This window comes from Mobula hypostoma, chromosome 3, assembly GCF_963921235.1.
Source record: "Mobula hypostoma chromosome 3, sMobHyp1.1, whole genome shotgun sequence".
Classification (NCBI taxonomy): Eukaryota; Metazoa; Chordata; class Chondrichthyes; order Myliobatiformes; family Myliobatidae; genus Mobula; species Mobula hypostoma.
In genome coordinates, this window is record NC_086099.1 from 188,154,896 (window position 1) to 188,178,440 (window position 23,545).

The following is a 23,545-nucleotide window of genomic DNA, read 5'->3' on the forward strand; positions in this document are numbered from 1 at the left end:
CTCTGTGCTGAGTTAACACACAAACTGATCCTCCGTAGCCTGCCGAGGTAGATAATTCCTCACTTCAATCCTAAACGGCCCTTTATTCTGAAACTGTACCCCATTCCTAGATTCCTCTTTGGAGGGAAGCATCTAGCATGTCTAGCTCTTTATGTAGGACTCAAAGAAATCTTCTCTTACTTTTTAAAATTCTAGACGAACTGTCTTAATCCGCTCAATCTCTTCTCATACAGCAAAATGTTGTCTCTAGAAGCAATACAGTAAGTATCTGATGTACTGCCTCTGTAGCAAATACACCTTGGTTATGTAAGGAGACCAAACTACACACAATAATCCAACTGCAGCCTCTTCAGCCCCTAAATAATTCAAATAAGGTTCCTTTATTCGTGTTACCATATCCTCTGATAACAAAGGTTAACATACTATTTTTCCTTCCAACAGCTACACCTGCATATTAGCCTTCATTGACTTGAGTACAAGCACAGCAAAGTGTCCTTGAACATTGTCTTCTCTCACACCATTTAATATTCTTTTTGTCATCTACACTGAAATGGATGACCCAACATTTTTCCACATTTATTCCATCTGACATGCACTTGCCAGTTCATTCTGCTTGTCTATATCTTTTTGAAGTTACTTTTCACTTTCCTCCATGCTCACAATCCCATTTTGTATTAACCCCTTATGCCACCATTTGGCCCATAGCTTTCGATGCTGAGATGTTCCAAGTGCTTGTCTAGACCATTCTCAAATTCTAGTATCATCCCACCTCCCATCACTCTTTCCAGTGGTGCATTCCAGATATTCACCAAAAAATATCTCCCTCAGAATCCCTCTAAATAACTTCCTCTTAACCTGATTCTATGTCCTCTAGTTTTGTTCACTTCTGATATGGTGAAATGTTTCCTGCACTCAATCTTATCTTTAATCCTCATAATTTTATATTCTTTAATCACATCTCCTCCTAATCTCCTCCACTCACCGAAAACAGACCTAGCCTCTCTGGTGTCTTCTCAAAACTTAAATGTTCATCCTAGACAATGTCAAATTGAATCTTCCCTATGCCCCCTCCAGCACTATCACATCTTTCCCATAGCATGGTGACCAGAAACACATGCAGTACTCCAGATGCGGTGTCACAAAAGGTTTATAAAGTTGAACCTCCCTGCATTTAATGCCTTCACTATTGAAGGCCAATTTCCTACAGACTTTCTCAACCATACTGCCACCTTCAAAGATCCATGGACTCGCATACCAAGGTCCCTTTGTTCTTCAGTATTCCCAAGCACATTGTCATTCGTGATGTATGTTCTAACCTCTACTACTTTCAAATTCCATCACCTCTCAGTCTCTGCCATTTCTCATCCCTTTTCATCAATATCACTCTGTAACAAACAATGTCAACAACTCCACCAATCTCCGTGTCATCTTCAAACTTATTGATCATTCCTTCTACATCCACATCCGAAACTTATGTTACAAACTGTAAGAATCACAGCACCAGTCCCCATGGAACACCACTAGTCACAGGCATCCAATCACAAAAAAGACCCACACAGGGTTTCCCAACCTGGGGTCTACTGACCCCTCGGTTAATGGTAGGGGTCCATGGCATAAAAAAAGTTGGGAACGCCTGCTCTAACATCACTTTCTGTGTCCTATTGCCAAGCCAATTTTGGATCTGGTTTGCCAATTTGGCTTGAATCCCATGAGCCCTAACCTTTTGAACCAATCTCCTATATAACATACAACAACCATATAACAATTACAGCACGGAAACAGGCCATCTCGGCCCTTCTAGTCCATGCCGAACTCCTACTCTCACCAGTCCCACCGACCTGCACTCAGTCCGTAACCCTCCATTCCCTTTCTGTCCATATATCTATCCAATTTAACTTTAAACGACAACATCGAACCTGCCTCAACCACTTCTGCTGGAAGCTCGTTCCACACAGCCACCACTCTCTGAGAAAAGAAGTTCCCCCTCATGTTACCCCTAAACTTTTGCCCTTTAACTCTCCACTCATGTCCTCTTGTTTGAATCTCCCCCACTCTCAATGGAAAAAGCCTATCCACGTCAACTCTTTCAATCCCCTTCATAATTTTAAGCACCTCTATCAAGTCCCCTCTCAACCTTCGACCTAAAGAATAAAGACCTAACTTGTTCAACCTTTCTCTGTAACTTAGGAGATGAAACCCAGGCAACATTTTAGTAAACCTCCTCTGTACTCTCAATTTTATTGACATCTTTCCTCTAATTCGGTGACCAGAACTGTACACAATACTCCAAATTTGGCCTTACCAATTGCCTTATACAATTTCAACGTTACATCCCAACTCCTATACTCAATGCTCTGATTAATAAAGGCCAGCATACCAAAAGCTTTCTTCACCACCCTATCCACATGAGATTCCACCTTCAGGGAACTATGCACCATTATTCCTAGATCCCTCAGTTCTACAGCATACTTCAATGCCCTACCATTTACCATGTATGTCCTATTTTGATTAGTCCTACCAAAATGTAGCACCTCACATTTTTCAGCATTAAACTCCATCTGCCATCTTTCAGCCCACTCTTCTAACTGGCCTAAATTTCTTGCAAGCTTTGAAAACCTACTTCATTATCCACAACGATCATTATCCTATGTGGGATCTTTTCAAAACCTCACTGAAGTCCATATGCACCACAACTACTGCACTGCCCTCTTCAAAGCCCTTTCTTACCTCCTCAAAAAATTCAGTCAGGTTTGACTCTGCCTTTCTAAGTGGTCATTATTCCTGTCCCTCAGAACTTTTTTCTCTATAACTGATCAGCACACAGGTGTATAATCGCTAAGCTTTTGTTTGTTGTCTTTTTTGAAAAGGAGGACGCATTTGGTGTCCTCCGGTGATTTGGTACCTCACTTATCATCAGCAAAGATTTAAACATCTCACCTGGAGCTCCAGCAATCTCTTCCCTTGTCTCCCATAAATCTTATCCAGCCTTGGAGATCTATCTACCTTTAGGCTGACTAAGACTTTGAGTTCCTCTTCATTATTTGTGAATACTTGTACTAGAATTTCACCTTTCACTCAGCTGAGTTCTCCAATGACAAACTTTAATTCCTTTGTGAAAACTGTATTATATTATCAATTTAGGATGTCACTTTTACCCTTAAGCTCCCCACATAGATTGTCTGCAGAACGTGTAGACACAGTGGGCCGGCCCCTGCAAGTGACACATTTCACAGTATGCTTCAAGCTCAAGTTCAGTTTATTGTTATTCAACTGTATACCAACAAAGGAAACATCGTTCCTCCAGACCAAAGTACACAGCATAATTCATATAACTCACACATATAACACTAAGTAACGTTGCCACCAGTAGGTTCACTAACAATAAGGTGCACTTATAACACGAGTTAAAATGCCTGATGAGACCTGGGCGGTGACAGGGACTTCAGTAGTAAACGTGATAAATTAAATTAATTTTGAATGTACAATCTTGAGATAGTCCTTGTTGTCCATAATGGTCCTTCCATATACCCCAGTTATACTTTTGCCTTTAATATAGTTATCAAAAGCCACTAGGTTAATCTTAACCAGGTCTGCCTGTGGTATTTCATGATCCCCCTCTCTGTCATCTTAATTTTTAATATTATATTACATTCATACATGAAAACTGATGCAATGAAGATTCAAACCTTCTTACGATTTAACCAGCTAAGCAAGCATCACCAGCAATGTGGAGAGAAGCTGGATGGTCCATTGTGAAGGATTCCTATGGAAAATAATCTGTGAGGAATCAGAATCTTTTCAAAAAGACAGTTTAGGGCACAGCAACACACACAAAATGCTGGTGGAACGCTGCAGGCCAGGCAGCATCTATAGGAAGAAGTACAATCAATGTTTCGGGTCGAGACCCTTCGTCAGGACTAACAGAAAAAAGAGATAGTAAGAGATTTGAAAGTGGGAGGGGAGGGGGAGATCCAAAATGATAGGAGAAGACGGGAGGGGGAGGGATGAAGCCACGAGCTGGGAAGTTGATTGGCAAAAAGGGATACAAGGCTGGAGAAGGGGGAGTATAATAGGACGGAAGGTCTAGGAAGAAAGAAAGTGGGAGGGGAGCACCAGAGGAAGATGGAGAACAGGCAAGGAGTTATTGTGAGAGGGAAAGAGAGAAAAATATATATATAATTAGGAAGTTAGAGAAATCAATGTTCATGCCATCAGGTTGGAGGCCTCCAACCTGATGGCATGAACATTGATTTCTCTAACTTCTGTTAATGCCCCTCCTCCCCTTCTCACCCCATCCCTAATTAAATATTTTTTTTTCCTCTCTTTCTCAAAAATGTTGTTTGCGTTTAATATCACAGTAATGCTCTTTTGGTACCTGAAAAGATATGGCAAAGAACCTATGATTATAGTAATTTCCAGATCAATGGACATGAGCGTTAACATCTCTGTAACAAACTCAACCCTTCTCTGGCATGGAACCAGCATTTGGGGAAGCACCTAGATTATCCAAAACACCAAATGTTTATTCCACTCCATGGATCCTGCCTGACTTGATGATTTCCTGCAGAATTTTGTGTGTGTTGCTCAAGATTTCCAGAATCTACAGAATATTATGTGTTTATATGACCTAGATTATCTCAATAGTCAAGCTTCAGCACAGTAGTAATTTTCCCTTTGTCTGCCAAAACTTGTCAGGAATGAGTCATCATCTGCTCTGTTTACACCTCTCACGTCTCTTTTATAAAAGCAAAATTGTGCAGATTCTGAAAATCTGAAATTAAAATAACAAGGGTGGAAATATGAAACAGGTTTGCTGGCAGTGCGGGACATCCTCCAGCTCAGACAGAAGTACAATTTCTCCATAAAAACAAAAATAACTTTTGAAATCGTTCTCAACTCTTGAATTCTTCAACAAACAGTCATGATTCAAAAAAATTGGTACCCTGTTGCCCAAAACATCCACTTCAGTTTCTGGATGCAGAAACACCACAGGGATTGAATTAGCTAGGGTGCATCCAAACTTGAAGGTTAGGCTCACTTCCATCATGTTTGTAATACTAATATGAAGGATGGCCAAAACCTGAATTGCACGAAATACGATTTTTTCCTGTTGATAATGGAAAGAAAGGGAGCCTCTGTCGGTGTTAGAGTGTCACAGTGATTCAATGGTTAGCACTGTTTTCTTACAGGTTAGAGCCCAATCTTCTGTGCTGTATGTGTGTGTAGTTTGCATGTTCTATAAATAAGACCATAAGAGATTAGTCTGCTCCGCTACTCCATCGTGGCGGATTTATTAACCCCCTCAACCCTATTCTCCTGTCTTCATCCCAAAGTCTTTGAGCCCTTACTAATCAAGAGCCTATCAAATTCCTCTTTAAATGTAAAACCATAAGACATAGGAACAGAATTCGGCCTTTTGGCATATCAGAAGAACAAACTTCATGACAAATGTGAATGATGGGTTTGCTTTACATAGTTTCCTCCCTCATGGCAAAGACATGCTGGTTGATGGGTTAACTGACCACATAACTTTCTCCTTGTGTTGATCAATGACTGGAGAATAATGTGGTTGAAATTGAGGTGGTGAAGTTAATGGTGATGTGAGAGGGGAAAATGTAGAATGTAGATGGGTGCTTGATGGTCAATGTAGATATGGTAACTAAAGAGCCTGTTTCTGGGCTGTAAAACCATGACCAGAAACATCCCTAGATCTCAAGACCAAGATCCCAAACTCCATCAATCTCCAGTTGGTCAATAATCTTTCTAAGTTTTACATGTATAGAACATGACAACAAAGATTATTTCTGGAAAATTTCCAGGGCACATTCTGCTGCTCTCATGAAGTCTGATCATCTTAGGGATTAATCTCCAAGCATCCTATAGCATTAAATAGAATGTGTTGGTATTAATTCAGTTGCGGATGATCTTACTCAAAATGTTTGGGGCTTGATAAGAGCAATCCTGCAAGATTGTTTCCTTTGGTTGGACAGGCTAGAACAAGAAGGTATAATCTGAGGAAAAGGGGTTTGATATTTGAAGCAGAGTTCAGATAGAGTATACATTCAAACCATGGGGAATTCATTGAAATTCTCCACACCAAATGACGAGGTCTGTTATTGAATACATTCAAGACTGCAATTGATTGAGTTCTGTGTTCACAGAGAATATGGGGTTCAGCACCACAATAACGTAGCAGATAGTGCAACATTATTACAGTCTGGGGCATTTCAGGGTTCAATTCTAGCACCGTTCTATAAGATACTTTACGTCCTGTCAATGGAATACAGCGGTTTTCTCCAAGTATTTCGGTTTCCTCCCACATTCCAACAATATACAGGTGAATTGGTCATTATAAATTGTCCTGTAATTAAATTCGGGTTAATGGAGGTTGTGGGGGTTGCTGGGGAGACATGGCTTAAAGAGCTGGAGGGACCTACTCTGCACTGTATCGCTAAATAAAAGGAAAATAATATAAGAAGGATGAAGGGCATTTCGTTCTAATGCTTCTTTCATTATAGTGTTGCATTCAGAAAAACATGCTTTAGAACATCAGAGGAAAGTAATGTTTGTATTATCAGAATCATTGCTAGCAGCTTCTTGATAGTCTGCATTAGGCCTGGCAGTAATGGAACCATGAAACATGTGGGCAATAGTGAATCCCCTTCTGCATGAAGCTTGATGTGAGACCTCAACAATTCTGGATTTTGTTAATCCATCAATCTCTTTCATCCACTTTGCTCACTTGTTGATTTTTATCACACCAAGCACCTGCCCTGTCTCAGTAGAGTGTATTTGAAGCAGCATCAGGAGTACCTATCTCAACTGAGGGGCTGCCCCATCAAAGCTGCGGCAAAAGCACACTAAATAATGGAAGCAGCATGCACTAGAACACATCCCATCTCTGGTGCTGAATACTTTCAGGCTGGAAATAACCATGACTCCTCCTAAGCTGTTCCAGTTTGTTATAATGCTGGCATATTCTCAAGTTGCAGAAAATTGCCTAGGACTGCCCTATTTAGAAAACAACAGGACAGGAATGAATATTAATTTCTCTACCTTCTGGTATTTTCTCCTCCCCCACACCTTTTTTTAATTCCCTATTCTGGCTCCCCTCTTACCCCTTCTCTTCTTCTCATCTAACTGTCACCTCCCTCCAGTACCTGTCCTTCTTTTCTTTCCCCCATGGTCTTCTGTCCGCTCCTATCAGTTTCTTTATTCTTTAGCTCTTCACCTTTTCCACCTATCAGCTCCAAGCTTCCCCATTCATTCACCCGTCCCCCACCCACCTACCTTCCACTTCACCTTCCTCTCCTTCTTCTGGATTCTTCCCCCTTCCTTTCCAGTCCAGGCAAAGGGTCTTGGCCAGAAACATCGACTGTTAACTCCTCTCCTTAGGTCTGCTGAGTTCCTCCAGCATTCTGAGTGTGATACTCAGGACAAATACAATCCAGCTGAATTATCATCCATTTTACTCCCAATTATGGTCTAAGTGGTAGAAAATGTCATCATGGAGCAGCATTAACTCACCAGCACCCTGCTGATTTTGGACTTTGAACAATCATCTTATTGATGCAAAAATGAACAGAAGAATTGCAGAGGATGCCATCTTTTTGAGGCATCGCCTTTAGAAGATGTCCTTGCTGCTGGAGTGGATATTGCCCATTATGGAGCTGGCTGAGCTTGTAACATTCTGCACCTTTTTCTGATCCTGTGCAATGGCCCCTCCATACCAGACCGTGATGCAACCAGGTAGAGTGGTCTCTACATGCCAAGTTTCCTAATGAAATATAGCTGCTGTTGTGCATTCTTTATAATTGCATCATTATGTTGGACTCAGGATAGATCCTCAGAGAGGTTGACACCCAGGAACTTGAAATTGCTCACACTTTCCACTACCGATCCCTAGATAAGGACTGGTATGTGTTCTCTCAACTTTCCCTTCCTGGAGTCCATAATCAGTTCCATGGTCTTACTGACATTGAATGCAACACCAGTGTTGTTGTTGCAACACCACTCAGCCAGCTGATCTACCTCACTCCTGTATGCCTCCTCATCACCATCTGAAATTCTGCCAACAATAGTCCTGTCATTGGCAAATTTATAGATGGCGCCTGAGCTGTAGACCTACTGTGGCAACAGGCAAATTGCAGTGGGTCCAGGCCCTTGTGTAACTGCACTGGTCCAATGAAATAATGGCCACGCAACATACAGATGTCCTTGAAGATTTATTTTTATTTCTGTCTCTCTCTCTCTTTCTTCAGTAGACACTGTGAAAACTACAAGAAAATAAAGGACATAAAAGTTTGAAACATACATCTCTCAGTCTTTTAAAGTCTCTCAAGCTAGTGTCCACCAATAAACAGGCCCAAACAAGTTAGCACATCAGAAGTGTGCTGAAATCAAATAAATCACTTAAACTTATCACATTAATCATATAAAGGCACCTCAACAACATTATATTAAACAAATTTTTGAAAAAACAATTACCGTGTGCGCCTCTTGGACCACATGCAGAATAAGGTTATTTTAGGGCCATGTGTCTTTTTTTGCTTCCATGTTGGTCCTGACCCACAATACCGCAGTCATGCTTTCATTAAACTCTGGTCATGTGACCCATTAAACTTTGGTCATGTCGAAGTATGTCATCACAGTAGATATGAGTGCAGACATTTTGTAGTGGTGCTGGAATATATGGGTATGTTTTCTTTTAGTGGAAATGAAAATATTGTAATAATTTCATTAACTGAGAACAAACACTAATTGCATTTGGAATTTGTATTCAAGAGGAAGCCAAATAAATACATGAAAGAGAAAAACAAGGATCTTTCAATATGAATAAATGAAGTGGGATAATGTCACGATAGACAAATGGGGTAGACTGGCCTGCCTGCACCTGTACTGTTTATTTTTAATGAATAAAGGAATTTGTGTTTGTTTGACCTTCAGTTATTTGCATCAAATCATTAAATAGTAACTAATAATAATCATCTGTTCACTTGATTCCATTCCCAGTATCATCCAGGAAAATGGTACAGACAAGTGTCACTGTTCTCTATTTTGTTGTTAACAGCATTCCAGGCTGTATGTTGGAGCAAAGCGGACAGCCAATGCGCCCCACATCTTTGCTGTGGCAGACATTGCCTACCAGGCTATGATCACTTACAATTCAGATCAGGTATCTGTAATTCTACAACAAATACACCTTGTGCAATTTTATGTCTTCTGTTCTCTTCATGCCATTTGTGATGTCGGTATCTCTCTGCAGCAACTAATGTTGTCTTCCTTATCTGTCTCAGTGCATTGTGATCAGTGGAGAGAGTGGTGCGGGAAAGACTGAAAGTACCCACTTTTTAGTAGAGCAACTCACTGTCCTTGGAAAGGTACCGTATTCTTCAGATAAATCACAGCTTGCATGAGGGGTGAGAGGGTGAGATTTTAACTTAACCCAGCTATTGGGAAAGCTATCAGATTCAGCGCATCAGTGGAGAGCAATATAGGGCATTTACAAATCTGGCAATGCATCCTATCTGTGGTATTCCTGCCCATTTAGTTTACAAAGACTCAAACCCTCTTCTACATTGTAATCCATTCACTATATTGTATAAATTAATACTGGTATAAAGGAGGAGCAATGTATTCTACATAGGCAATGTAAACATACAGCGAATAACCAGTTGTGCATTAGATTTCATCTAAAATTTGATTCCATTTCAGATGTTGAGTAACACATGATTACAGAACTGGAGTATAATAGGCAGCTTCTGTGCTGCAAACAAACACATTCATGTACTTTCCTGTTACACAGGACACTGGATTCTAATTTGCAGAATTGGAATATATTTTTCAGTCTAATCATGCAGAATTGCTGATCTAAGGATATTGATGAATCAATATGTCACATTCAGTCCTGGTAAACAGAGTATTGATCTTAGAACTAATTGCGGTTCTAGATGCAAGTCTAACCTTAAATGTCAACCTGCAACATTTCTATCAGGCAACACACATCAAAGTTGCTGGTGAACGCAGCAGGCCAGGCAGCATCTCTAGGAAGAGGTACAGTCGACGTTTCAGGCCGAGACCCTTCGTCAGGACTAACTGAAGGAAGAGTTAGTAAGAGATTTGAAAGTGGGAAATCTCTTACTAACTCTTCCTTCAGTTAGTCCTGACGAAGGGTCTCGGCCTGAAACGTCGACAGTACCTCTTCCTAGAGATGCTGCCTGGCCTGCTGCGTTCACCAGCAACTTTGATGTGTGTTGCTTGAATTTCCAGCATCTGCAGAATTCCTGTTGTTTACATTTCTATCAGGGTTTCCTGATGATACAACAAAGTTATGATCACAGCACCAATCTTAGCAACAGTACAGTATCAATGACTGAATACAAGACACAATTTCTAGTAGAACTTTGCAATAATCCTTCGTTTTTGCAACTGCTTTGTTGCTTTCTTATCATCTTTAAACCATTGGTTGGGAAACCACTGAATCTCTGGGCAATGAGGTGAGGTGGCTAGCTGATTGTCTATGGTACTAGAAAACCCTAAGTGTGGAAGGTTAAAATTCACTGCATCCTACCACAAGGTTTTCCATGCATGTTAACAATTTAAACCCAATGTATATAAAACAGCTATTATCTCTTAATGTCCCATTTAATTTTTTTTAAATAAATCAATTTTTTTCAAGAAAGTAATGAATGAAAAAATACTTTCTCTTTGGTCTCTTTCCTGTTTATATTTTCCCTTCTGAAACCAATTGATCCCTCTTACAGTGTGTTTCCACAGGTGCTTATAAATATTCAGCAATTTCCGTAAGTGACCAAGACATTTTCATAAACGTAGATGATCGAAGACACGAATATATAAGTTATTTGAAATATTACAGAAAACTCTAGATCTAGATTCAAAAGACCTCTGCCTAATCAGAAATCTGTACTGGGAACAAACTGCCGCTGTAAGAATAGATGGAGAAGTGAGTCAGTTTACGAAAATCAAGAGAGGCGTGAGACAAGGGTGTGTTTTCTCCCCTGATTTATTTAATGTGTACAGTGAAACAATATTACAAAAAATAAGAGACATCTTGGGAATCAAAGTTGTTTGTGAAAACATCAGTAATTTCAGATATGCAGATGACACTGTATTAATTGCAAGTACGGAGGAAGAACTACAAAACTTAATTGATATAGTTGTTGAAGAAAGTGCAAAAATGGGTCTGTCTATCAATTGCAAAAAGACAGAATGTATGGTGATATCCAGAAAGAAGGAGAATCCTATCTGCAGGCTGAGAATAAACGGGGAAGACATAAAACAAGTACAGAACTTTCGCTACTTATGAAGCTGGGTGACATCAGATGGCAGGTGCGACTTGAACATCAAAAGAAGAATAGGGATGGCAAAAGACACCTTTACTAGAATGAAGAGTATACTGACCAATACTAAACTAGGCATGACAACCCGCCTCAGAGCACTGAAATGTTACGTTTATCCAGTTATGTTATATGGCTCAGAATGTTGGACAATATCTAGTAACATGAGGAAATGAATTGAAGCAGCAGAGATGTGGCTTTTGAGGAGGATGCAAAGAATATCATGGATGAAATGAATATCTAATGAGGATGTCATGAACAGAGCAAACACAAAAAGAGAAATAATGTATGAGATCATGAAAAGGCAACGTAACTTCATTGGACATGTGATTAGGAAAGAGGAGTTAGAGCGCACGGTAATTATGGGAAAGATTGAAGGGAAGAAAGCAAGAGGAAGACAAAGACAAATGATGATGGAGACAGCAGCCAGAGAACTGGAAACGAATACCAATGAACTGATCCACTTGACCTGAAACAGGAGTGTGTAGGCCATGGCAGTCAAAGCTCAAACTGGGCACGGCACCTGATGATGATAATATATAAAATCACATGGGACAAAACTCAAACTGACTCATACTAATTTTTCATATAGAGACATGAAATGAAAATCAAGATAAATAAAAATTCTAAGATAATAATCCGTTTACTCTAGCTGAGATTTTTTAACTTGATAAGTTCGATGGCAAAACCTTTCCTTGCCTCAGTTGGGTATTAAGAAATGCAGCTATGCATTAGTAAATCTTATATGATATGCTTTCATTATTATTACAGCTCTATGAAGCTCCTTATCATTTCTTTTCCTGTTCTAGAGACAAATGCTACTTCAGTGTTTTGTTGCTACTGAGATGAAGCAAATTTAGTGATAGCTGTAGGGATATCCGTTTCTACACTCTGCTATTTGAAGGGGAATAATTCAAGTTGGGTTATCAACACATGGGAAAAATTAAGAAAAGGTTCAGAAATAAGCTGAGAAAAATATTTTTATTCAATCTGCTGCTAAGAATTTTTGGAGTAATTAATTTACAGAATATCTTACAGACCAATAACAGGTTGCTACAGGAGAAGATTCTACAGGTGAATAACCTGCTTGAAGCATTTGGAAATGCCTGCACAGTAATCAACAATAACTCCAGTAGGTTTGGCAAGTATTTGGAAATGAGGTTCACCAGTGGAGGGAAGGTCATGGGAGCTCAGATCTCAGAGTACCTGCTTGAAAAATCAAGAGTCATCCACCAAGCCCCGTGAGTATTGAAATAAACCTTTGCTAATGTTTTTCATAAGCTTTCAGCATCTCAGTTAAATGTGCTTCAAACAAAATTATTCTCCAAGTGATTAAGGTCTGTACACAGTTAATAGGAAAAGTTGTGATTGTTCTCCTCAAGACAAAGAAGGCTGAACAGAGTTGTGATAAGCATGTTCATAATTATAAGATCTCTAGGCAGAGTACATGGAAGGCAATGATTTGCTGTGGAGAACAAAATGACATAGTCTTCAGGCAATTAGCAAAAGAGCCAAAAGTAAAACCTTCATACCTTGTGGGCAGATTTCTCCTGGAATGCAATGACTAAGTATGGTAGAGGAGCATTCAATTGTGCCCTCAATAGAATTGGATCATTACTCATTAGAACATAGAATAGTACAGCACAGTGCAGGCCCTTCGGCCCACAATGTAGTGCTGACCCTCAAACCCTGCCTCCCATATAACTCCCCACCTTAAATTCCTCCATATACCTGTCTAGTGGTCTCTTAAACTTCACTAGTGTATCTGCCTCCACCACTGACTCAGGCAGTGCATTCCACGCACCAACCACTCTCTGAGTAAAAAACCTTTCTCTAATATCCCCCTTGAATTTCCCACCCCTTACCTTAAAGCCATGTCCTCTTGTATTGAGCAGTGGTGCACTGGGGAAGTGGCGCTGGCTATCCACTCTATCTATTCCTCTTAATATCTTGTATACCTCTATCATGTCTCCTCTCATCCTCCTTCTCTCCAAAGAGTAAAGCCCTAGCTCCCTTAATCTCTGATCATAATGCATACTCTCTAAACCAGGCAGCACCCTGGTAAATCACCTCTGTACCCTTTCCAATGCTTCCACATCCTTCCTATAGTGAGGCAACCAGAACTGGACACAGTACTCCAAGTGTGGCCTAACCAGAGCTTTATAGAGCTGCATCATTACTTCGTGACTCTTAAAATTTATCCCACGACTTATGAAAGCCAGCACCCCATAGGCTTTCTTAACTACCCTATCTACCTGTGAGGCAACTTTCAGGGATCTGTGGACATCTACCCCCAGATCCCTCTGCTCCTCCACACTACCAAGTATCCTGCCATTTACTTTGTACTCTTCCTTGGAGTTTGTCCTTCCAAAGTGTACCACCTCACACTTTTCCAGGTTCAACTCCATCTGCCACTTCTCAGCCCACTTCTGCATCCTATCAATTTCTCTCTGCAATCTTCAACAATCCTCTACACTATCTACAACACCACCAACCTTTGTGTCATCTGCAAACTTGCCAACCCACCCTTCTACCCCCACATCCAGGTCGTTAATAAAAATCACAAAAATTAGAGTTTCCAGAAATGGTCCTTGTGGGACACCACTAGTCACAACCCCCCAATCCTAATGTACTCCCTCCACCATGACCCTCTGCCTTTTGCAGGCGAGCCAATTCTGAATCCACCTGGCCAAACTTCCCTGGATCCCATGCCTTCTGACTTTCTGAATAAGCCTACCATGTGGAACCTTGTCAAATGCCTTACTAAAATCCATATAGATCACATCCACTGCACAACCCTCATCTATATGCCTGGTCACCTCCTCAAAGAACTCTATCAGGCTTGTTAGACACGATCTGCCCTTCACAAAGCCATGCTGACTGTCCCTGATCAGACCATGATTCTCTAAAGGCCCATAGATCCAATCTCTAAGAATCTTTTCCAACAGCTTTCCCACCACAGACATAAGGTTCACTGGTCTATAATTACCCGGACTATCCCTACTACCTTTTTTGAACAAGGGGACAACAATTCCCTCCCTTCAATCCTCCGGTACCATTCCCATGGACAACGAGGACATAAAGATCCTAGCCAGAGGCTCAGCAATCTCCTCCCTCACCTCGTGGAGCATTCTGGGGAATATTCCATCAGGCCCCGGGGATTTATCCGTCCTAATCTATTTTAACAACTCCAACACCTCCTCTCCCTTAATATCAACATGCTCCAGAACATCAACCTCACCCATATTGACCTCACCATCATCAAGTTCTGGGCCACAGGGAAAGGGTACACATTGGGACAAGTTGGGGTCCTCAAAAGGCTGAATAGCCTCCAGTGCTTATTACCATTCTAGGATTCTATAGCAACACACAAGTTTGGAGCAACTCAGAGGGTCGGGCAGCATCTATGGAGTGAACTGGACAGTGATTGCTTTCTGTCAAGTGCTTTTGCCTGAGCTGAGAAAAGGGGGAGTGAAGCAACATAAAAAGGTGGAGGGATGGAACATAAGCTGACAGATGATAGGTGGATTCAGGTGAGGGGATGATAGAATATTGAGGGATAGAGAGAGTGGGAATGGTGTCAGAAACTGACAGGTAATTGGTGGAAGTAAAAAAGCATTGAAGATGATGGGATTTTATAGGAGAAAACGGTAAAGCATGAAGAAAAGGAATGGTGAGGAGAGCCAGTGGAAAAAGAGAAAATAGGATTTTATAATGCTCTCTCATGTTTTAATTATTTTACAGGGGTGAGAAGAATTTCCATATTTTCTACTATATCTATGCTGGTCTGGCGCAGAAAGACAAAATTGCTCATTATAAATTATCCAAGGGACAACCTCCAAGGTAATTTTGTAAATTGAGACTCTAACACTAAGCTTGAAATGAAAAGATGTTCTCATAACAGTGGTGTGATTTATTGTGATTTGATTACCTGACAAGTGGAAAATGCTCTGCGTGAAAACATTCTAGCAGCAAAGATAATGAGGCTTACTTTATTTGTGCTTGTTAGGTGACCTTATCTATGGGTCATAGGTATGGACTATGCCTCTCTAAATCTTCCAGTGTTTCTGTTTAATGTACCACTGGACTGTATATGATCCTCCAAACAAGAAATAATCTATATTTAGAACATAAACTGAGATATCAGAACTATCTTTGTAGTGTATTTACACCAATATATGTTCAAAATGTTTACTCAATCTTATCTTTGTTCTTTTTCTAAATTTGTATCTGTTTTGAACACTATGCCTTTTTGACATCTTTTAGATATCTGCAAGATGAGAAAATAACGATGGAAGAAATAGTAAACAACTTTTTCTACAAAAGCCAGTTTGAAGCTCTTGAACAGTGCTTCAAAGTTATTGGCTTCACTGTCGAGGTGAGAATGTATAACCCACTTTATACACATTCTGCTACTGCTACTGCATCCTCCAAAGTAGAGTGGGAGATGATATCATTTGCCACCCATAAAACTGTTAGGGAACTTAACACAGCAGATGTGGAACTGATAGAACCAAGGGTCAAGAACAGATTAAAGGTCAAGGGTCAGGCATTCAAGACAGAGATAAAGAGAACTTTTTCCATAGGTAGTTGTTAAGAGATGCTCCCAACCACGGAAGCTTCTGAGATTTAAACGCTTTAACTCTCTGGAGTACAGATAGCTGGTGTGGCCTCCTTAAGAACTTAGGATGTTCCTGTTAATTGGTAATCATGTTTTGGGCACCAAGAATTGAGTACTTAAGGAACTCCTGAACATAGGTTCAGTGATCAATTATAAGGCTACCAGTGATTTTGTCTAGTGTTTGTTTCGTGCTCAATTTCTTGATCCCGGTTGAGACTGTGTCTCGGTCCCAGCCTCGGAGACTCCAGTATTTGGGTCCAGTCATCCTTGTCAAGGTCACTTGTCATAGTACGTTTGAGCCAATATGGACGCAGTGGGTTATTAGAGTCTATCATCTGCTGTGACCAGCCACAATGAAGATATTTTCAGACAGAGCCTGGAGATTCATAACCTCCAGGTAGCCATTGATCAACTTTTGCAAGGAGGAGAACCTGCTCCAGAGCCATACATCTTCTAACCCCGGAGAGGTTAGACTGTAACCTGGGCTCTTGCCGCAGCTTCCTCATTCAATGCTCATTAGTATTAGAACTTCAGCCATCCCAGTTCCCTTTGGAGTGAGGGAAAATGGCCTTCATTATCTCTCCCCCAACTGGAAGAGCCCTGGCTTGGGCCACATGCAATGGGAATGCAGGTCAGAGCTCTGCCCAGATTCAAAGGAATTCATGGCCTCCATGACCAAGGTGTTTCATCACCCCGCTGGATCAGACCGCCTGATGAAGATTCGACAGAGGGACGGTCAGCAGCCAACGATGAGATCAAATTTCAGGCCTCGGCACTGGAAAGTGGTTGGAACGGGGGGGCCTTGGCCACTCTATACCGCCACAGACTCTGAGACAAACTGAAGAATACCCTCACCTTTGGAGAGCCAGCAGAGAACTTATCGATCTGTCTCGATAATCGTCTAGCTGAGCAAAAGGGGGGCAACTTCAAAAGATCAAAGAGAGCTGGTCTGAGCCCTGTTCCTATACACCATGGTTCCACCCCCCCAACCTCGGACCATGTCTGTCGCCTGTCGCCTGTCGCCTGCTCAAGATCCAGCCGAACCAATGCAGGTTGGTTGCACTAGACTCTCTACCAATGCGAGGTCCCAGTGTCAGAGTCACGGTTTCTGCTTTTACTGCGGGGAAGCAGGTTGCCTGTGGGCCAAATGTCCCAAATGTCCCAAACTGCAGCCACCTGGGGAACTGCTAAGACATCCAGTGTTAGGAGGACTGGGACAGTAACGGCCACTATGATAATCCCAAATATTCTGGTTTCATACTGAAGGCAAAGTCCACTTGGGTAAGAACTTAGGGCCGATGATGGCTTTTGTGGACTTGGGGACAGAGGGTAATTTTCTGGATTTAGGAACTGCCCGTCGATTCGAGAGTTGGACCCATTCTTGCCCACTACTGTCTTGGACAGCCAACCTCTAGCTTCCAGGCAGATCCAGCAACAGACTGCGGTGTTGCAGATGAGGATAGAGGATCATGTGGAAGACATTCATTTCTACATTATTGACTTTCCACTCATACCCCTGATCATCGAGTACCTAGAGCTGCCCCAAGGGTACCTGAGGATACTGGAGAGAGGGGTGAATCATTGCTTGGTTCAGTCATTGTTAGAGGCTTTGTTTACAGTGTGGTGTTCCAACACCCAGACTCTCTCGTGATCAACGACCAATAAAGGGACAGGCTTTGGTGCCAGGGAACCTGAGACCTTCTGGAGACGTAGTCCAGTCTTCAAGAGCAGAAAATCAGGTTCTGGCCAATGGGCTTGACACAGTCTAATAGGAACCCCCAGGAGGTAGAGAGAGGGAATTTCTAGGTCAGGAGAAGACCAAGGATAGGCCTGAGCAGTCTAGGAGACTTGCTGCTAATTGGAAGGGAACAGACCGCCTTGTCACAAGGAAGGGAAAGACTCCTTTACGCTGATCCTCGAAGCCTATTTCTGGGGGTGCAAAAACCCTCTGTAATGTCTTGCTGCCATTGCCTGTGGATACAGACAGGGAGTCGGACTCTGATTAGGCCACTGTTTCCATGGATGAACTTTGTGAGCTCAGAGAGAGTACTCTGAATCCCATTGAATCACCCCTGTCACTAAAGAAGTCTCAGGAGTCGTCCTTGAAGGAAGTTCCACAGGAGATAGCAACACCCAAATGCATTAAAATCTCCCCTGTTTACAAGGACTTTAGAGGAGGTATTCAACAAGGGAAAGGCCTCAACTCTTCCACCGGACCAACCCTACGACTCTGCTATAGACCTGCTGCCTGTACTTCTCCCCCACGGGGTCAATTGTATGCGCTGTCAGGCCCAGAGAGAAGCCCCATGGTGGAAGATATAAAGGTGGCTCTTGCCACAGGCTTCATTCGGCCCTCCACCTCACCCACTGGCACAGGTTTCTTACTCATGCAAAAAATAGATGGGAGCTTATGGCCATGAATTGATTACAGGGGTTTAAACTGCACTATGACCAAGAATCTTTACCCCTTCCTCTTATGAATACGGCTTTCGAGATATCCCAAGGGGGGAGGGTACTCATAAAATTAAACTTCTGAAGTGCCTACAATTTGGTCCATATCAGGGAAGGCAATGAGTGGAAGACGGCATTCCATACACTGACAGGGCACTATGAATACTAGATTATGGCCTTCAACCTTGTGAACACCCCAGCTGTTTTCCAAGCATTTATAAATGACGTGCCTTAGGACACTCTCCCTAAGTACGCCTTCGTCGACTCGGATAATATCCTAATCATCGCAAGTCCATTGAGGAGCACGTTGCTCACGTCAGGGACATTTCAAAGAGGCTTCTAGACTATGGACTTTATGTTAAGTTGGAGAAGTCTGGGTTTCATATGACGACTGTTTCATTTTTTGGATTTCATCATCAGCTGTACTGGTAATCTAGAGATGGACCCTACCAAGATCAGGCAGTCAGAGACTGGCCACCACCACCTAGTATCAAACAGGTCCAACAATTCCTGGGGTGTGCTATTTCTACTGGAAATTCATCAGAAACTTCAGCTCTAAGGCAGTTCCACTGATGGCCCTAACTAAGAAATCCATGGGCACTTTCGTCTGGACTATTGAAGCAGAGGCTACTTTTGCAGAGCTTAAACAGTGATTCACAACAGCTCACATGTTGGTTTCTTCTAACCAGGACCTTCTCTTTATTGGAGAAGTAGATACCTCAGACACCAGAGTAGGTGCCATTTTGTCTCAGCGATCACCTTTGGACAGTAAATTGCACTCAGGTGTGTCCTTTGCCAGGTAGAGAGGTACTATGACATCGAGCTTCTTGTGGTTAAGTTGGCTTTGGAAGAATGGTGTCACTAGCTGGAGGGGGCCAAAAACCCTTTTATCATTTGGATTGACCATAAGAACTTGGCCTATATTCAGGAGGCCAAGAGGCTGAATTCCAGGCAGGCCAGGTTTTTTAACCAGTTTAATTCAATCCTGACCTATCGATCGGGGTCTAAGGACCATAAGCCTGATGCCCTGTCCCATCAGTCTGACAAACCGGAATCAGAGGAACAGCCTACCACCACTTTGCTCCAAGCCAGGATGGTAGCACCATTTCATTGGGGAATAGGCACTCTGCCAGTTCTGAAAAGACCTTAGACACACATCTCCATGGACTTTGTCACAGGTTGCCACCTAAAGGGAAATCAGTCATCATGGTGGTTGTTGATCGATTTTCAAAAACCTGTGTTCATTGCCTTGGAGCACCCACCTTCCACTTTGGAGATGGTTGAGATTGTCTGGACCAAGTCTTTAGGGTTCATAGATCTCCAGTTGACATTGTTTCAGATCGTGGTCCACAATTCTCATCACATTTCTAGAAGGCTTTCTGTAAACTGATAGGGACAACAGCAAGCCCTTCTTTTGGGTTTCACCAGCAGTCCAATGGTCGGGTGGAGTGGACGAACCAAAATTTAGAACATACCCTAAGATGCCTGGCCTCTGAAAGACTTGATGAGTGGTGTGACCATTTGATGGGGCAGAGATCGTCCACAACACCTTACGGCACTTAGCACACAGGATGTCATTGTTCTAGTGCCAGTTTGGTTATCCTCCGCCTCTCTTTCCAGAACAAGAGCTGATATTGGGGTCCCTATGATTAAAGATCTTGGCCAATGCTACAAGAAGAAATGGATGAGGGCAAGACAGATTTTTCTGGCCTCTACCCAAAGAGTGGAGACGAAGGCAAACTGAAGGACAATACAGGGACCCGCATTAAAGCCTGGGCAATAGGTCTGGATGTCCACTCATGATTTGCTTCTCTGCGTGAAACCTAGAAAGTTGGTGCCAAGTTCATTGGTCTCTTTAAGAACTGAGAAAAGTAAACCTGGTGGCTTACACCTTGCAGCTCCCCAAGACCCTAAAGATCAACCCCACCTTCCACATCTCTAAATTTAAACCTGTCTACACCAGTTCCTTAGCCCCACCACCATTGGCCCCACCGGCCAGGTTTATCGAGGGAGAAGTCTTCTTGGTGAAAAGACTTCCGGACTTGTGTACTCTTCAAGGTATTCAGCAATACCTCATGGACTGGGAGGGATTCAGACCGGAGGAACGGTGCTGGTTGCCGGAAAGAGACATCCTGGATCTGACTGTCATCCATGATTACCAACACTGCCTCTCCGAGCATCCAGGGCTGTCAAGAGTCAGCCATAGGAGTGGGGGTCCCAACCATGCCAGCTCCTGAGATTTAAACACTATAATCCTCTGGAGTATGGATAGCTGGCACGGCCTCCTTAAGGGCTTAGGATGTACCTGTTAATTGATAATCATGTTTTGGGTACCAAGATTTGAGCATTTAAGGAACACATAGGTTCAGTGTTTGATTTGTTAGTCTAAATTTTGAGCAATAGGTGTTCATGCACAGAATCTCTGTGATAATGTCACTTTTATTTTTTGCCTCTCTGAATAACTGCCTTTAACGTCTTCTGTCTATTTTCAGCAACCACCTTCTGATCCTGTGTGTTATTTGCCTCCTAATGCTTGATCAGCTTATCAAATGCCTTAGCCCCCTACTTTCTTCCTCAACCCCTTAATCTGCTCCCTATAGTCACGTCTGTGATGCCAGATTCTACTCTAACACTGTCTGCAAGTTTGCAGATGACTCCACCGTAATGGACAGAATCTCCAATGTTGCTGAGACAGAGTACAGGAAGGAGAGCCTATTGACATGGTGTCATGATTAACGTCAGCTAAACAAAAGAGCACTCATTCATTTCAGGATGAGGAGTGATTCTTGTGCTCTCTTTTAGATTGATGTTGCCAAGATCAAAAGGGTTCAGAACTTTAAGTTCCTAGAAGTCAAAGGCATCCATTAGTCTTGCGAGACCATGGATCTGCGCCTGGAAAGTCTTCACTCTCCAGGGCGCAGGCCTGGGCAAGGTTGTACGGAAGACCAGCAGTTGCCCATGCTGCAAGTCTCCCCTCTCCACGACACCAATGTTGTCCAAGGGAAGGGCATTAGGACCCATACAGCTTGGCACCGGTGTCATCGCAAAGCAATGTGTGATTAAGTGCCTTCCTCAAGGACACAAAATATGTTGCCTCGGCTGGGGCTCGAACTCACGACCTTCAGGTCGCTAGTCCAATGCCTTAACCACTTGGCCACATCCTAGAAGTGAACATGACAAATAGCCAGTCCTGTCCAACTATGCAGATACCATGACCAAAGAAACTCACCATCTCTACTTCATGTATGCCTCCTTTATCTATGCACCATTGACCTGGATGCATCACAGTTTGGTATGGCAGCTGCTTTGTCCATGACCACAACTAACTGTTGAAAATTGTGGACACACACCGCACATCATGGAAACCAGTATCCCCTCCATGGACTCTGTCTACACTTCTCACTGCCTTGGTAAAGCAGCCAATATGATTGGTGACCACTCCACACCAGACATTCTCTCTTCTCCCCCCTCCCATTAAGCAGAAGATATAAAAGCACATACACCCAGGCTCAAGCACAGCTTCTATCCTGCTGCTATGAGACTATTGAAAATTCCCCTAGTATAATAAAATGGTCTCTTCACCTCACAATCCACCTCATTATAGTCCTGCACTTTATATCTACCTCCACTAGACTGTCTCTGTAACTATAACCACTTATTCTGCATTCTGTAAGTGTTTTTCCTTGTACTACCTCAATGAGCCACTGTCGTGAAATGATCTGTATAGATGGCATGCAATCAGAATTTCACTGCACCTTAGTGCAAGGGACAATAATAAACCAGTTCACCAATTTGCTTTTTAAGAACTAAGTAAAACAACAAATAGTGATTCAGCATATCCTTCAGTTTGCTCATTTTTAAATTTCTTATTTCTTATTTATTAATGTTTGAACAATATTTCAAAAATCTAATGTGTTCACTGGTGGAAGGATATTACCTGAAGACACTTAAATTCTACAATGATTTCCCTTCAGGAACTGGGGAACATATACAGTATTTTGGCAGCTATCTTGAATATTGGTAACATCGAGTTTACCTCTGTCGTGACAGAGCACCAGACTGACAAAAGCAATGTTGTTAACTTTGCAATTCTGGAAAATGGTAAGTGATTCGTAACAACTCACTTTTCTACAATTATCTGTTCATGTATTTTGTTCGGACAGAGTAAATTCTACAAGGCTATATTCATAAAGTGGAACATCAACCTCAGAGAGCAGGGGTTGGGGCAAACACAATGAGGGCAGCAATCAGAGTATGAGCAGGTTAATGCCTTTTATTGTGACTTATCCATTTTCAGGAAACTAAAATCAGCAGACAATTCAAAGTTGAGTTCTTTATAGGCTTCTTCCTGCATTTTTACCGTATCTACTTCAACAAGAATATCCATGAACGTTACTTCACTATTCTTCTTTTGTACTTGTTATTTGTTTACTTTTTATTATAACTTGTTATTTCTTTGCTGCTTTCATGCCATACAGTATGTCAATGACGATAAACAGATTCTAACTCTGATTCTGATTACGATTCTATTTTAAGCATATTGCTATTCTGCAATACATTCTGAATATTGCTAGAGTGATTTAAGGGCCTTGAATCTTGGAGGGTTTTGTTTAACTTAACTTCTCTGCAGCCCAGTTAGTATAGATCATGTCTCAACCATGTGCACCCTAAAGCCTTCACCGCGTTCTTTATGGAGAGAGTTCAGATCTCCACAGCCTCTCAGTTAGCGAATGCTTTACAGCACGTCAGCTGTTAGATTGGAATTCGATTCCTACCGGTTTCTGCAAAGGAGTTTGCACATTCTCCCCATGACCACCAGACTGGTTTCCCTTCAGGTGTTTCAGTTTCCTTTCACCTTCCAATGACTTATGGGTTAGGGTTAGTGAGTTGTGGGCATGCAATGTTGGTGCAGCAGGCATGGCTGCCCAGAAAAATCCTTGCTGATTTGATTTGATGCAAACGATGCATTTCACTGTTTGTTTCAATGTGCACAGGACAACTAAAGCTAATCTTTTTTATTATCTTTGTATTCATCTTTATCTCACGGCTCTCCCATCTTCTTAGATTTAATTTTGAATCATTGACCCCTTTCACTATACCTTTAATTTCCGAAAAC

At 42.0% G+C, this 23,545-nt stretch overlaps 1 protein-coding gene across 1 annotated transcript in view; it reads left to right on the forward strand.

Annotated features, from left to right (window-relative positions):
• myo3a (myosin IIIA) overlaps positions 1 to 23,545 on the forward strand; it is a 437,289-nt gene that overhangs the window by 236,726 nt on the left and 177,018 nt on the right. The window contains exons 12-17 of the mRNA XM_063042509.1: positions 9,071 to 9,175; positions 9,297 to 9,380; positions 12,396 to 12,598; positions 15,102 to 15,200; positions 15,624 to 15,735; positions 22,404 to 22,530. Coding sequence (XP_062898579.1) covers positions 9,071 to 9,175; positions 9,297 to 9,380; positions 12,396 to 12,598; positions 15,102 to 15,200; positions 15,624 to 15,735; positions 22,404 to 22,530 — 730 coding nt within the window. The remainder of the gene's footprint in view (positions 1 to 9,070; positions 9,176 to 9,296; positions 9,381 to 12,395; positions 12,599 to 15,101; positions 15,201 to 15,623; positions 15,736 to 22,403; positions 22,531 to 23,545) is intronic.